The sequence below is a fragment of the Thamnophis elegans genome, chromosome 3 (genome assembly GCF_009769535.1).
Source record: "Thamnophis elegans isolate rThaEle1 chromosome 3, rThaEle1.pri, whole genome shotgun sequence".
NCBI classification, from domain to species: Eukaryota; Metazoa; Chordata; class Lepidosauria; order Squamata; family Colubridae; genus Thamnophis; species Thamnophis elegans.
In genome coordinates, this window is record NC_045543.1 from 24606962 (window position 1) to 24623290 (window position 16329).

The 16329-nt window shown below is 39.0% G+C and overlaps 1 protein-coding gene across 1 annotated transcript in view; it reads left to right on the plus strand.

Moving 5' to 3' along the window:
- The first annotated feature begins 3772 nt into the window (after nucleotides 1-3772).
- Nucleotides 3773-16329, plus strand: part of PCSK2 (proprotein convertase subtilisin/kexin type 2) — a 131827-nt gene continuing 119270 nt past the window's right edge. The window contains exon 1 of the mRNA XM_032214642.1: nucleotides 3773-4273. Coding sequence (XP_032070533.1) covers nucleotides 4091-4273 — 183 coding nt within the window. The 5' untranslated portion in view covers nucleotides 3773-4090. The remainder of the gene's footprint in view (nucleotides 4274-16329) is intronic.

The following is a 16329-nucleotide window of genomic DNA, read 5'->3' on the forward strand; positions in this document are numbered from 1 at the left end:
ATCCCTTTTTGACAAATATATTAAATCTAACCATTTTTACTAGACAAACCACTAGAGTAATTTGTTTCTACATACTTTCTACAAGTTCTAGGAACTGCTTCAAAAGTTATTTCACAGGAATGGATGTTTTTAAATCAAAGAGATAAAAATGACAAAATTAAGCATTCTTATGCAAAACAGGGATGAAGGACATCTGATCTCTAAGCAAAAATCATATTTAGGGGCATCAAAAATAGCATTACTAGTCAAGTGATGGAAAAGGACATGCTTTTTTGAGGGTGGGAGTTAAATTGGAACTATGTATGAATGACTGGCAATTAATTGGATCAAGAATTCTCAGACAAAATATAAAAAAGACTAAAAAACAACTATTATAAGAGAAATATAATTGCTATATTTTAAAAAATCTCATTTCATCTTAAAAGTATATTTTCTATTTCAATTCATTTGTACTTTTACAACTGGTGAACGGTAGCTCTTTTTCATAATTGAGCCAATCTCCATGAAAACCTGGATTGTGTCCGTTCCCTTCCTTCCATTGAAATTCTGATAGCAGTACTGACTCCAAACACCATGCATTGCCTCAAGCCAACCCCAGTCTCTATCTACTAGCTTGGATTACTGTGGCATCTTTATTTTCCTTCTTCATTTTTTAAAGTCCTTTCATCTGTCTAGAGGAGAGAAGCAAAAGAAAAATGGAACTGACAGATATTTTGGAGCAGAAAATAGAATTATATTTGCAAGACTGGAAGTCTGCACATGAAGAAAATGTCAAGTATCATAATTTTGATGTTTTGGAGAACCAATGATGATATGATCGTAGTGATTTAGAATGGTTCTTGAGTTCAGTTGACCTGGAATAGTCTTTCTGCCCATGAGAAACATCAGTAAGGAGGTCCAAACAATACTTCTTTTCAGTGGAGTTTGCATCTCTTTGCAGCTGGACTTTTCAGACTGAAAAAGATTGCCAAGTGAAATCTGTTTCAAAAATTCCATTGAGTCTAGCTGGAGATGTATAATATTTTGAGGCCTGCGGTATAAGGAGCACAATGCTAGCTTTCCTGTTTTGCTTATCTAGAGTATTCTTGTACAAGAGAAGTGGAGAAAAGAGAAGTGTTAACTGCACTTAGTAATATCAGGAAAATCTTCTTTTACAGGCTGCATATTTGGCCGTCATATATATCTGTATAAGTATGAATGCATTTATTTATTGGCATCTTTTCTTTGGGAGCAAAAATGTACATGGAACTGCCTTTTCCAACTTTTCCCCACCATATTCCTGAGAGGTAGGCTAATTTGAGAGAGTGTGGACTTGTGCATGTAACACTTACGTGTGACAGAAACAGAGAGTAGAGAGGGTGGGAGGGGGAAGATTGTTCTGCCTTGATATGCTCAAAAGTCTATTCCCAGGTTCAAATTATCTAACTAAATTCCTTTGAAGGTTGTAATCTATTAAAAAGTCAATGTTGCAGCTTGAAATAAAGCTTCCTTATTTTTCAATTTCTGTCTATACTTGAGAAAGATATTGCGTAGCTTGAAGACTGGATTTGTTTTTTTCAGAAACCTCCCCACTTTGAATTGGTCTTGAATGCAGCCCTAGATGCTTATTTGCCACTGACTGAACAGGAATTAAGTTTCCAATTGTTAAATCAAGTTATCCAACCTTAATGTATCAATATTGTTTCTGTATTCAGTGTTGGATCCATAACTCTTTACGTTCCTCCATCCATGATGCTGAAGCAGAACTGACTGCATTGCAAGTATCTTAATGCCAATATATTACAGTTATTTCACATTGAAAGAAACTGTAGAAAGACATACCTTTTTATTTAATTGAGGACAAATCATTCACAAATTTGTTAATAACTAAACTAGAAATTTCTGCTCTCATTTTTGTGTGGATGTTTTGATACTTAGCAATATTTTGATATTTGGTAAGTGTCAAACCTGCCATCAGTGTGTGTATTTGGCCTTTTAGGTATTTTTTAAGCTGACCTTTCTCTGACAATCACATGGTTGCATCCATGAATCTTAAGCCTGATTTTTATACTTTTTATAAGTTGCAAATTGTTGACTAGTTAGGAAACCTGAGTGAGGAAGGATGTGCTCCTGAGCTGGTCATGTCTTTTAATTTAGAAACCTGAGGTCAGGATCTTTCAAATGATCCTGATATTTATATGCTGCCATGGGAGTCATTTTGGCTAAATAGGAGAAACAATAAATGCTTTGGATGTATTTAAAATCTAACTATGTTCAAAACTGTGAAAATAAATTGGATCTGGACTCATTTCTCCATTTGGATGGCACTATTCAATTGATTAAATTGATCTTGGGAAATAATCTACTGAAAAGCTTGCTGTGAAATAAGCATTTTTAAAATAGCTCTTTCAATGCCTATGATAAGCTGCTTGGGGAAGCTCCCGTCTCGGGCCCTGCCCCTCCAATTGTGCATGCAGAACTTAATGAGAACATGGGAGTTGAATGTCTCGCTGGCACTAGGACAATATTTGCCATATAGCAGACTAATTTAAGGAGTTTCCATCACCTGTGAAACATGCAGTACACAGCCTTGTCATCCAACAGAAAAGAATCCCCACAGGGCTTAGAGAATCTTCACTGCTTCCCACAGCAATCTCTGGCAAACTCTGAAGTCCGCCTAATGATAGGATTAATCCAGGGATTCCTAAACCATCTCCTGGTCTCAATTACAGATCTCAAGCACTCTGTAGAGTTCAACATTTGCTGAAAGTTATCTGATATGAAGAGAAGGTAGAGAACTTTGCGCAGTTCTCCATCTTTCAATTTACTGTTCAAATGGCTGCAGATAGGCTGAGAGAGAGAGAAACAGAAAACCTTAGATGATATATTCAACAATGCATTTGTGGAAAGCCCAGACTACGTTGCTACAAGAAAACCCAAACCAAACAACAACAAAAAGAATAACAATAAATGCAGAAAAAAAGTTAGCCAATTCTCAATTCCAAGGAATTCCCCGTCCACCCACTAGTCTGACTCAGATACCTCCTTAAATTTCCCAAACCCTTAAATTCTAGTGAGTTAGAGGGAGAATCAAAACCTCAACTGCTTTATGCATTCAAAGTACAAGCTGAGATGAGTTAAAAAGTAAAATGTGTTGGCTCCTTTTCAAGTCGTGGTTTAACAGACCAATGAACAATTGTTTCCCCTGGTTTTTTTGTTTTATTTATTTACAAACGCTAAGGAGACTTTCAAATGGCAGCAATAAACGATGAATCCGTTATGCACTGTTTTTATTTGCAACCCTGCTACTGCTGCTGAACTGTGAGAGCAACCTACCCTTCTGAATAGAGACGAAAGCCGCTCACAGAAGCGAATTTCAAATAAATCTAAGCGGGGGAGCCTAGCGAGCATATGATTTGGAGAGTAAGGAATCCTTGGAGGAATGTGATACTGATCATGGAGCCGAGGGCACTCCCGGGGGATGTGGACGGACCGGGCGTCTCGCCTCTCATCTCAGCCTTGCCTCGAGTTCCACAAAATCAAGAGAACTCGGCCGCGGATTGGAGCTCCCTTTGCCTCCCTCCGGGATCCCCCCCCTCTCGGCCCCGCTCCGGCTTCGAGAAAAGGAGGAATTCTCCAGGGTGCTGAATCCGCTCAGCGCGGCCAGGCTTGCCTCTGCTCCGCGCAAGCCTTTCTCCCTCTCTCCCTCTCCCTCCCCGCCCCAGCCAGCTGAAGAGGGCGTCCTGCTACGAGGCAGAAGGAGGATCGCGCTCTCTCTTGCCTCCAAGTGATTGGCAGCCCTGCGGCCTCACTTCGCTTTCTTTTCGCCGTCGCTCTGTATTATAGATGAGGAGGAGCTGAAAAATGCAGATCTGGCATCACACGCGCACACGCACACGCACCCATCGGAATAATTCCACGAGCAGCCAGCCCATCGGATTCCCCCTCTTCTCGAGGCTGTGAGATGCTAAAGCAGAGCACCGCTTAAATTGGTTGTCTGCAGCCAGCCCGCTGACCGGTCCCCTTAGAGTATCCATATCCTCCTTTGCTTAGCTTTATTCCCGTTATTGAGCCCACGAATATTGCCTTGCACTCCCTGTCCGAAAAAGCCATGAAGACAGGCACTGTTCCATGCTGCAAGACAGCTGGCCTCTTTTTACTGGGGTTCCTTCGCTTTGCCTCTGCATCTCAAAGGGCCATCTATACCAATCATTTTTTCGTTGAGTTTCACAAAGCGGGAGAAGCAGAAGCCAAGCAACTTGCTGCAGAATATGGCTTTAATGGGGTCAAGAAGGTAAGATCCCCATTCTCCCCTCCTTCTTCCTTCCTTTCTCTCTTTCTCTCCCCAGACCATTTAGTTATGCATGAGGTTTATGAATTTGTTCTGCAAAGTTGGCATGATCTGTGTCTGCATTTTAGTACTCAGGAAGAGGATTAGAGAAAAAGAGTTGTTTGAAACTCTTGTTAGACTAGGTTGATTGTTCCTAATCTAAATGACTCCTCCTATATAATTTTAGCACAGTTTTCTCCTCTTTTTTGGAGGAGAGTTGTCTATCTATGAGTGTGCTTGTAGCTACAACAGTTTAAGGAATGATTCATTCTTTGAACTCACACTTTGATCATGTCCACTAAGTTAGGAGCAATACAAAGATCCTCATGGATGATTCTTCTGTTTCTTTGACTTCTAAGGTTTAAAAAGTCAACGTGCAATAACCCCGTGGCACAATATTTTAAATTGGATGCTTTGTTTTTAAACCACACCAATTAGAACTAACATATCTTTTCTCTACTGATTAATTTTTTTTGGTCAGTTGATCTATACTGTATTGTGTATGAACCCACCTATTCACCAAGTCTTCCCCATTTGCCACAAGAAGGAGTCAGTTGCAATAGTCATTATTGATGGCCAGAACGGTCTGTTAATTCAAGAATCTTCCCAAGTTTTCATTTGGAAATCTTATAACAAGTCTATCTTGAGTTTTCCTTTTGTTTCAAACAATTTCTGTTCTGTAATCTCTTGGAAGTAGAGAACATGGCTGCAATAACTAATTAATGTTCCTTAACTGTATCCAAGTATCCATGCGCACTATAAATAGAGTGCGGGTAATATAACATACCAAGTTTATACACAGAGTTGGGGGGAGAAAAACTATGGTGTTTAACAGCAGTGTTTGTGGGGGGGGGGGTGTCAGAAGACAAGATAAGCTGCTTATGGTATCATTGCATATTAGTCACAAAGGGCTCCAATGTGCCTTTAAAACCTTTCCTTTCTGTACCTGAGAATGAAAACAAGCAGTGACTCCATGTTAAGAAAGAAATGAATTCCTTTTAATTAAACAACAATAATAGAATGTATGAACTTACGTAATGCTTCTACATTATTGGCAAAGTCCTTATATATATAAAAATACAAGAACCCAGCAAAGATATACCTAGTATAAACCAATTTCATCATATTATTTTCCCCCACCCAGTGATTATGCAAGAAGGACCTGAAATAACTTCTACTGCAGGCAGTGGGCTTCTCCCTGTTTACCTCAATAGGATTGAGCCCCCAAAAGCATGTCTGAAGAGTGGGAAATTGCAAAAAAGAAAGAAAGAAAGAAAGAAAGAAAGAAAGAAAGAAAGAAAGAAAGAAAGAAAAGAAAAGAAAAATTCATAATACTTTTTAAAGGTTTTTTTTAGCCAGCATGGACTCAGTCAGACAGGAATACATTAAAAATGAAGGAAAACCCAATAACCTCTGGTTTAATTCCATAACTGTCTGATAGATTTGGCATTTCTGAAATGTTCTGTTTCAGGCAGAGGAATTGTGACATTGCCAGAGTTCTGGGGAAGAGAACTTATGGGTAAATATCTGTCTGTAACTGAAGCTTCTTTGGTAAAGAAGTTTAGTTTTTAATGCACTTTCTGCTTTCTTCGCTCTCTTCCACTCTTTTTTTTCCTTCTTGATTTTGAGAAATGGCTTTTTGCTAGGTCTACTTTGTTCTTCTTCTCTTCCATCACATGATCACTTCTTTTCTGCTCATCAGATGGGAAAAAAGTAGGATCAGGGCAGAAATGTTCATGAAAAAGATACATAGAGACCAATGAATATTTGAGTGTTAAATGAGGCCCAGATTATTCCTGTGCACATATAAAAAGGGTGTAACCTCAAAAGAATACTATTTTCCCCCCATATGCCTTACTACAAGGATCTGTGTCTGAGTTCATTTCCTTCTATTGTTACTTAGTAGAAGCTTATCTAATTATCATTTCCTCTTCATAGAAGGAATGAAACAAGACGATATATTTTTATATACATCTTAGGCTGCAAATTCCATGCAAAATAAGTTCTGCTAAAAGTTAATTCTGAGTAGATATATGCACATTGTATATTAACCAACAAGGTTAAAAACAAACCAACCATCATCCACCACTTCCAGAACTGGCTAGCAAACTCATAATGAAGCACTGCACGGTTGATCTTAGCAACATTTTTCTTATAACTGTTGGAATGCAATAGCAACCTTTTATAATTGCATAAGTCTTGTTGAGTTAAGTGGCTCTTATCCTTAGTTGATGAGTTCAAAATCAAAGGCCTACTTTCCTATTCTTCCCGCACATGAACGACAGGAAAATTAAAGCCTTAGCGTATATGGAAACTATATCAATAAGTGGTAGGGTTTATTTTCTGTTGCCTTCCTTCCCTCTCATTGCATATCATATTTCAGGGAAGGAGAAACAACCACTCCATTATTTATAAGACATATCGTTCCTTTTCTATCGACTCCAGCTCTGCACAAGATGAAATTCAAGATGAAGTCCTTGGTTTCTCCTTTCCATTAACATCAACTCAGATGTTCTTCCTGAGCTGCCTTGCTCCCAGGGAAAATTTCTACTAAGTTCTAACAGAGATTTCCAACAGTCAATGTGACTAGGATCATTGTAGGGGAAATCATCCTGGCAGAATGATTTCCCCTACAAGTTCGAATTTAACTGAGTGATTTTGCTTCCTTTATACTCATCATCACAATGGGGAGTTTGCGGTAGAGAGGCAGCAGGAGGAATCTATCGTAGGCTATTTCCAAAATTGACTGTAATTTACTGATTCTGTTTCTCATTTTACATTGTGCTGATGTTAATGGGAATGAGCAAAGAATAGAGATGTAAAAGATACCTCAAAAATAACAATAACAAATTCCTAGGAAAAAGGAGGATGCGAGTTAAATTTTGGTTAATAATTCCTTCCAGAAGTTATGCTAGCTGAATAATTTGTAACTTTGATCTCAATTTTTCTTTTAAAATTCATGTCTGTTTGGAAGTTTTTAAATGGCCTCCCATACAAGCAGCCCTGGGTTGCTTCTAGCACAGTGTTTGTTGCCAATGAAAGAATAATCTGAGCCTACTTTTCCTTCTGCATGCTAAAAGCTAAAGGGAGCTAGTTTAATTTTTCCCTCCTGAAACTCTCTCACTCCCCTACCATGTAACTATCTATTGTAAACATGAGAGACAAATTATTTTCATTGTAAACACTTCTACATGGGTATTTGGGGGAAACCTCATTATTTTAGAATAACTCTTCCTTATGAAAAATATATAATGCTAGCGTGCACAGATTTTACAACGCTAAACATGTGGGCCCACAGGAGAATGGTTGCAAATTAATAATGCTTTTTTGTGTATGCATTATCTGTCTGGATTTAAATTCATCTGAAAGGCTGAAGGTAGATGATAGATGTTTATTATAAAGGGGGTGGAATCATCACCATTAAAACAACATTGACAAACCCTTATCATGCGATGAAATTGGGGAACTCTTACATTTAATGAGAAAATGAAGAATACAATAGCAAAAACCAACAACAAAACATGAAATAGTTGTAACACAAACCTATTCAACTCTTTTAACCCGTTACCAAAGTAATATCACCTTTACTATTCCAAAGAGATGCCTTTTTCTTATAGGGAACTGTTTCTGTAGCTGCTTATTGGACTATCCAGAGCATTAACCAATTTTCAGAATGTCAAATGCTATATTTTTCAGAGCATCAAGAACTGGACTGGAGTAGGTCTTTCTGTGACATATCATGGGTTACTCTTGAAAATATGGGAAAATATGGGAATGTAGACATGAGGCTACAATTGGTATAAACCCCACTCCCTAAAACTATTTGTGAACAAGAGTTTCTACAACATGATCCAGTGCTCACAAGGAAAAGTAGACAACCATATCCTATCCAGTACCTTTCCCTGACTTCTTCATCTGAAAACATTAGTGAGGCTTCACCGAGCTTCATTTCCTGATTTGCCACTGAATTGGGACCTTAAAAAAATCAGGTTTTGAAATTGTTCAATTTCATTGAAGAATTGAGTCCAGTGTATTCAACTTGCAAACATCACAATAAACAGATTGCTCCTTTGGACACTTTTTTATATTGTATGGGAAATAAAATGTTGCTTTTCCCCCCACAAACCCTCCCCCCCAAACTGTGGTTCCTGGAATGCATTTGTGTGACTAAATGCTACATCATTGATAATGGTCTATTCCTGGATGAAACACTGTATAGTTAACTAGGGTGATTTCATACATCCACACATTTTATACCCCAAACCTTTCTAGAGCAATTTGCAAGGCTCTGTAGTTATTCTCATGGAAACTAACCTGTGAGAATTCCTTCACAACATGCTTTAAGTAAGGAAGGGCAAAAATCATGAGCCATTCCCCTGTCCCTCCATTCTAATTTTGCACAACATTTGTCACTTTAAAATAGCCAAATCTACCTGAGGGGCTTACGCACTTTTAAAAAACTGGTGAAAAGATGCTGTGATGCCTTAATCTCAGTGTAACAAAATAACAGAGTAATAGAGATGGAGGGGACCTTCTAGTCCAACTTCAGTTTAGGCAGGAAACCCACCATTTCGGTTAAGATGGTTATTCAATTTCTTCTTTAAAAACTCCAGTTTTTGAGCACCCACAATTTCTGGAGACATTCCAGTGATTAATCTAACTGTCATGAGTGAGGAGGATCCCAAGGGATCAGGTGAACCAAGAGTTCTTATCAGTGAAAAACCAGCTCCCGCCAAGATCTTTAGCTCAAAGGGCATTCACAATGATTCCTGTGGAACAAGTGCTTTCTTGAAAATTAATAGACTCTATTATTCAATAGTGAAGTTGCATGCAACCATATTGACACAAAATCAATCACAAGTAGTTCAAATGTGAAGGGTCTTGAGCTGGTCAGTAAATCCCACTGCCAATCAGAGCATTTGTGAAATTCTCCATTTTTCCTGAGATGAAAAAAAAAGGGATGACTAGTAGATGGCACCAAATAATTTGTGTTTTCTGTATCATTTTGCTATAATTTTATAGTCATTTGGATTTTTGTAGCCCTCCTTTTACTGTTTATGCACATCAAATTAAGACAGGTTAAACCAGCAATTCTTAAATTCTTCAATATGGCAATAATTTGAGAATGATCAATGAATGTGTAACACACACACCTGCCCTTTCGATGAATATAACTAATGGGCATAGGCTTGAGCAATATTTAAATACACCACTTTTCTTAAATAAGTTTAACCTTTGCAAGACAAAAGTCTTCAGCTTTTTGCACTTCAGCTACTATCACCTGCAAGCTTGTGCCGGTATAATGGGAATCTAACCTTGCAAGTCTGGACAATACTTAAAATATTCCAAATGGACCTACCAACTGCCAAATGTTGGGAAGCCATTCTACTAAATTTTCTTTTGTGCACCTGAAAAATGCACCTGAAAAACCCCTTCCTTCTTTCCTCCCCCCTCCCTCCCTATGTTTTTTTTAAAAAATCTTGCAAGCATGTCTGATGCTGGGAAAATGTTTTGGCTCCTTAATGTCAAAAAGAATGAGATATAAAACATCTGAGAGAAATGAATTTCATTCACACACAACCACACACAATACCACAAAGGCAATATAATAAGAAATAATTATTTAGCATGATTCACTCAGTTCTAATTAAAAAAATGGAGAGAGGGAATACTTGCGAACATTTTAGCTGCAGAATAATTTTTTGCTAATTGCTAAAAGAATCTCAGTTGTTAAAACAGATTGGAATGTGCTAAGACGCTTGCCTTCTTCCAACATATAAGCTACCAGTGTTATATGTTTGGATATGTATTTTTGGATATGCTAAATCACCCAAAAAGCTTTTTAGTATCAGGAGTGCCATCAGGGGTAAGACCAAGGCAGAAGTCTACAGACCAATTTAGCTCATTTTCAGATTGGTAAAACAATACATGTTCATGAAAAGTAATCCCCTCCATGCATTGCCTAATTGCATTATTATTTGATGTGCTGCTTTTTGAACATGAGTCAAGCATCTTTGGGGATAGCTTGCTATTGGAAAGATCTGGGACTCTGATTATTTAACATCAAGCTTTTAGGCTGCATTCCCAGGAATAAAAATGAGAATACTTAAAAGCAAGATACATCTTGTCTGGCATCCCTTTCCTACTACAGGATAATTAGTCACTTTTGAAAATTGGTCTTGCTCTTAGTTATACTTCCACACATCCACTGTTTGCTCATAATCAAATGTATGTTGTCCTAGAACATGATGGGGAATCTATGGCATGCATGCCACAGGTGGCACGTGGAGCCATATTTGCCGGCATGTGAGCTATCAGCTCCAGCGCGCATGTGCATGCCAGGCAGCTGATTTTCAGCTTTCTGGAGAGCTGGGGGAGGCCATTTCCCCCTCCCCAGGTTTTATGAAAGCCTTGGGAGCCTGCGGAGGGTGAAAACTTATGTGCACATGCATTTGTGTGTGTGGGTGTCGCACGTGCATGTGCAGGTGGGCATACGTGCATTGAATTGTGGATGTGGACACACATGCACGTGATAGCACAATTTCTGTCCTAGAACATAGCAAATCCATTTAGTCATCATGGCTAATAGCCACTGGTGGTTCATGTTCTTCTTTGGATTGATCTTCTCACTTCTTCTACACTTTAAAGACATGTAAGCCATTGAACATCACAGCATCTTGTGGCAGAGTGTTCTATGAATCAGTGCAAACTGCATGAAGAAGACCTTCCTTTTTGTTCACCCTGGAATTCTTCTCATTTTAGGAACAGTGCTTGACAGGGATTATTCCAAACTTCAAACTATACCCCCTCAAATTTATACCCCTCAGACAGGGTCCGCAACTTGGGAGTCCTCCTGGATCCACAGCTGAGTTTCGACCACCACTTATCAGCTGTGACCAGGGGGGCATTTGCCCAGGTTCGCCTGGTGCGCCAGTTGCGGCCCTACCTGAACCGGGAGGCCCTCACAACAGTCACTCGAGCCCTTGTGATCTCTAGGCTGGAATACTGCAATGTGCTCTACATGGGGCTGCCCTTGAAGAGCATCCGGCGACTTCAGCTAGTCCAAAATGCAGCCGCGCGAGTGATTGTGGGCGCACCACGGTTCGCCCACATAACACCGATCCTCCGTGAGCTGCGTTGGCTACCTGTTGGTCTCCGGGTGCACTTCAAGGTCCTTCTTACCATCTATAAAGCGCTCCATGGTAGTGGATCTGGCTATTTGAGAGACCGCCTTCTGCCGATTACCTCCCTCCGTCCCATCAGATCGCATAGAGTAGGCCTCCTCCGAATTCCATCCGCCAGTCAGTGCCGACTGGCGACTACGCGGAGGAGAGCCTTCTCAGTTGCAGCTCCGACGCTATGGAACAATCTCCCCGTGGAGATCCGCACCCTCACCACCGTCCAGGCCTTCCGCACAGCCCTCAAGATCTGGCTATCCCGTCAGGCCTGGGGATAAGACTTTACTCTCGCCCCTCCCGAATGTTGAATGAATGTTGGGTTTTTTTATTGTTAATTATTTCTATTCACATTTTCTTTTTGCGTTTTGTCCCGCACTCCCCTCCCCTATTATTGTAAGCCGCCCTGAGTCCCCTCAGGGAAAAGGGCGGCCTATAAATGCTTAATAAAATGAAAAAAAAATGAAACTATGTTTGGATGGAATTGTAAATGGTAAATTATGACCTTACATTGCTTTCTTCAGCCTGGTGCCCACTAGTTCATAAGCAGGAGGTGGTTATTGTTCATCTGTCCTGCTTGCAAGTTTTTCATAGGTATTTGGTTATCCAAAGGCTCCAAGAAGTGAGCTTTTGGAATGCCTGCTCAACATTTTTCTTATGGGCATATCTAAGATGTAGGACTGCACATCTGTAAAAATCCTACCTACCAGGGAGATTCTACTTACTTTTGGTCATTTCTTCCCAGAATAGAAATACACAATTATTTAGCATGTATTCCATTTTTATAGATTATATTCACTTGTAAGCAATTTGATTATTTAAATATTTATGATGCTTAGTAGGTGAAATGCTTGGCACTTTGGCCTTAAGAAATGAGTTGAGAATCTTTCTTCTCACCTTCCTCCTTTGCCTTTCTTTAGCTCTGTTGCTTTAAAACAACAAAACAAAAAATAACAGAAGAATAATAAGGAATGGATGGAAGGATGAGTGGATGGATTTATATAGAAAAGTACTATTCAAAGGCCAATGATTCCTGCAGGAAAATTAATTAAAAGGATCTGTTTGTTTTGTGCAATTGATGTAATAAAGAAATAGGAGGTTATCAGCATGCACAAGATTAACCTCAATTTATATGAGCAATAATAGCTGTCATTTATTAATTGGTATTAACTACTGGTCTGTTTCTTTCTTTTATAGAGGCATGTGTGGTCAAATGTTTTGTTACTAAACTTTGCCCTTACGGGAGACCTTAATTATGTATATCAGGTGGAGGATACTATCTTTCTTTTTTTATCCATGACTTCTACTGTATGTCTGTAAATTAGTAACTATAAATTATAGTTTTAGACATACCTTATTTTAGGTTATGGATGTTAATTCCATTGTCTTTTTAAAAAAAATTATGGTAGTTAGAACAACATTGAATAAAATTATCTCCTTACTCTTATATGCCCATTAATGGAAAGACAAATTGGATATGGGGTGAAAATAATAAAGACCCTGCACTAGTACCAACCTTGCTTTTTTAAAATTTCAACAAAAAATATTTCACAAATATAGTTTCTACAAAAAGTAATAGTTCAGCAACAATTGGCAACTAGCAATGCTGGGTGATGTCATCTTCCCCTCCCTTAACAATATAGTTGAAATGATTCTCTTGCATTGACCTAAGTAAGAACTGTCTCCATACCACTGATCCATCACTGTAAATTGATTTTTAGTGAATCGTGAAAATGGAGTTGGTACGCTCAGAATCATCCAACAACTTCCATTTCCACCATTTCAGAAAGACTAGGAAGAAAAAGAAACACTGGGGGTTTTTTTTCAGCTCAAGGGCAATTAAATTTTAAGAAATGTGTTTAGAATTTGTGTACATGCTTTGTTCACTCCAGAATGGAAAAAAAATATGGTACATACATGGATAATATTTTTCTTCTCTTTTATTACCTAAAGCAAGAAAAGATGACTAAAGCTTCCATTTCATTTGCCCAGGCTGGAACGAGAGTTCCAAAATCACAAGGAATATCTGATGATGGAAACTGTCTCTTCGTCAGTTCTTTCTAACCCTGCCCATAGGTGAAGGAACTGTAGGATTGCAATCCAGGTTCCAAAATCCATTCGCCTTAGCCTTTCAGCATGCTTCCTAATCTGAGATTATCTATGCCAAACTTGGAACTGGTTTAAATTTATCGCCCCTCCTCTGAAACTCCCTGGCCCTTTAGAAAGGAAATTGGTTTACAAATGAATAAGGTAAATTAAACAGGAATGCTGTTTCCTGTGGGAAGGAACCATGCTGAACATTGGCTATTACAAGACCTCCAATATCTCACTACACAATGGATGTCACAAAAGGCACAGATGACACATAGGAAGCCAGAGAAGCACTTATAGCATCTTTCTAAGAGAGAGAGAGAGAGAGAGAGAGAGAGAGGGAGGGAGGGAGGGAGGGAGGGAGGGAGGGAGGGAGGGAGGGAGGGAGGGAGAGAAAAGACGGCATTCTGGTAGAACTTTTGCTAATGATTAAAACAGATTATATCCCTTATCAAAATATATGCTTTAGAAGTTATACCAGATAAGTGACTGTTTAGTAAGTACACTGAAGTGAAATTACAGACATCAGACTATGTTACTACGGTAGTTCTCTTTCTAAATAAATAATAAATATCCTATGCTTTTCATGGCCAAGAACTCTATCCAGGGTTGCTTAAAGCCAGCTGCACTACACAATCTCTCCACTTGCACGTTTTTCATTGTGCCTTGATCTGCAAGGTCTCAGAAATGGATCAGGTTTGTTGCCATACTATGAAAAGTATCATATATGATTTTGCTTTTCAAACTGTTAGTTAGGTGGCCTCTGAACAGAACAGGTTGTATTCTCTTTCTGTCTCTGAAAGTCTCTACAAACATATGAAAATATGTTTGTAGAGTCCAACTACAATTTTGGGCGGTGGTGGGGAAAAAGAATTGTTGTTGATATTAGTCTGAGCTTTCCTGGCTAATCATATTCACTAAAATCCATTTCAGGCCAACAAGACTCAGCTTCCAGAAGAGTGATTTAAAGAATTTACTTCCTTGTGCTCTCAAATCATGCACAACTCCATAAAATATCCTTCTGTTTACATTTGCTTGGTTCTGATCTATGCCTTGCATCTAATTCATTCAATAAAAAGAATTGGTTCTTAAGCACTGCAGCAGTTTCTTCACCAAGCTTGATACCACCATCATTTCTTCAAGTGTACTGACAGTCAGAAGTCCCAAGGAATTCTAAATGTTGTAGAATTGCACTGAAACAGATATCAGATTATTGCATCAGTAACAAAGGGCTTAGCACCATTTTAGACACTAAGGTTGATGACATGGGTGATTGTAGGCCAACCTGACTTCTTTTTTAGAAGAGGACTGATCAATCACAGTACATCGTTACTGTTTTAGTTGTCTGAAGTGCAAGGAGATTTGTGATTATTTTCACTGAGATTTATCAGACTGAAACAAAAGGAATCTAGCTGTGTATTATTTAATATGCTTTGAATTATTTACTGGAAGCTTACTGGCAGGAAGGCTGTCAGAGTTATATTATAAAGAATCTATGCTGAAGATTAATGATTTATGCTTTGCATTTTTCTCAAATTTTGGGATGTAACTTTTGAGTGAAGAATGTATGTTAATGGCTTAGTGCAAGTATATCAATAGGAGATAGGGAGAGTTAGTGGTGGGATTCAAAATATTTTACTACTGGTTCTGTGGGCATGGCTTGGTGGGCATGGCATGGCTTGGTGGGCATGGCTTAGTGGGTGTGGCAGGGGAAGGATACTGTAAGCTCTCCATTCCCTCCCCACTCCAGGGGAAGGATATTGCAAAATCCCCATTCCCTCCCCATTCCCTCCCTCAGCTGGGACTTGGGAGGCAGAGAATAGATGGGGTGGGGCCAGTCAGAAGTGATATTTACCAAACTACTCAAAATTTCTGCTACCGGTTCTTCAGAACTGGTCAGAACCTGCTGAATACCACCACTCAGGAGATTGACTGTGCTTTTTCCATTCATGTTCCTTGCTGGATTTGAAAGTCCAATTTGCCTATTTTTATGGTTTAGTTAAATGCTATTGTGAAGTTTTTGGTGTTTTCATGCTCAGAGTGGCTGAGCATTTATTTTTATTTTTTCTTGGTGGGGTTTCTGATTGCTTTGTGTTTTCATGGGTGTTGGAAAATGTAGGAGCTACAGATTTATTTTATTTTATTCCACATCTTTCAATCATTCTGAAGTATCCTTGGTTGCCCATATTTACCAATTTGGAAGAACTTCATGGGGAAATAGTTCCTCTTGGTACTTTTCATGATTTAGATGTAGAAAATGGAGTGCCTCAATTTCCTTAGTCCCCTTGCAGCTAGAGTCCCTAGAAAAAGAATCCAGATAGTGGTAGGAACATTTTTCCTGACCTGTTGAAGGGCCTAAAATTAGAAACTTGAAAGAGCAGTAAGTCAAATAAAGCTGCCAGCATTCCCTTAGAATGTGAATTTATTTTTCTGGTCCTGAATGCTAGGAGGTGATCAAAACAGCAGTCTTATCAAGAAGGACTCATTTTTTGAACAAGCACCTAGTCCTTGTCACACTCTAGATGAGACAAAAGTGTGGCTCTTTTTGGATCACCAAGGAAGGCAGTGTTTCTCCATGAATGCGTGAAAATCAACAATTTGTAACTGAGAGATAAATATCCCAAGTGGCCTCAATCCTGAGTGCCATTGAATCTTGCTGGGATGCGTCAAGCCCCCCCCCGCCCCCCCCAAGCATATTCATTTATTTATTTTTTTGTAAGAAGAGTGAGTACAGCAACTTTTTCTGGAGTTACA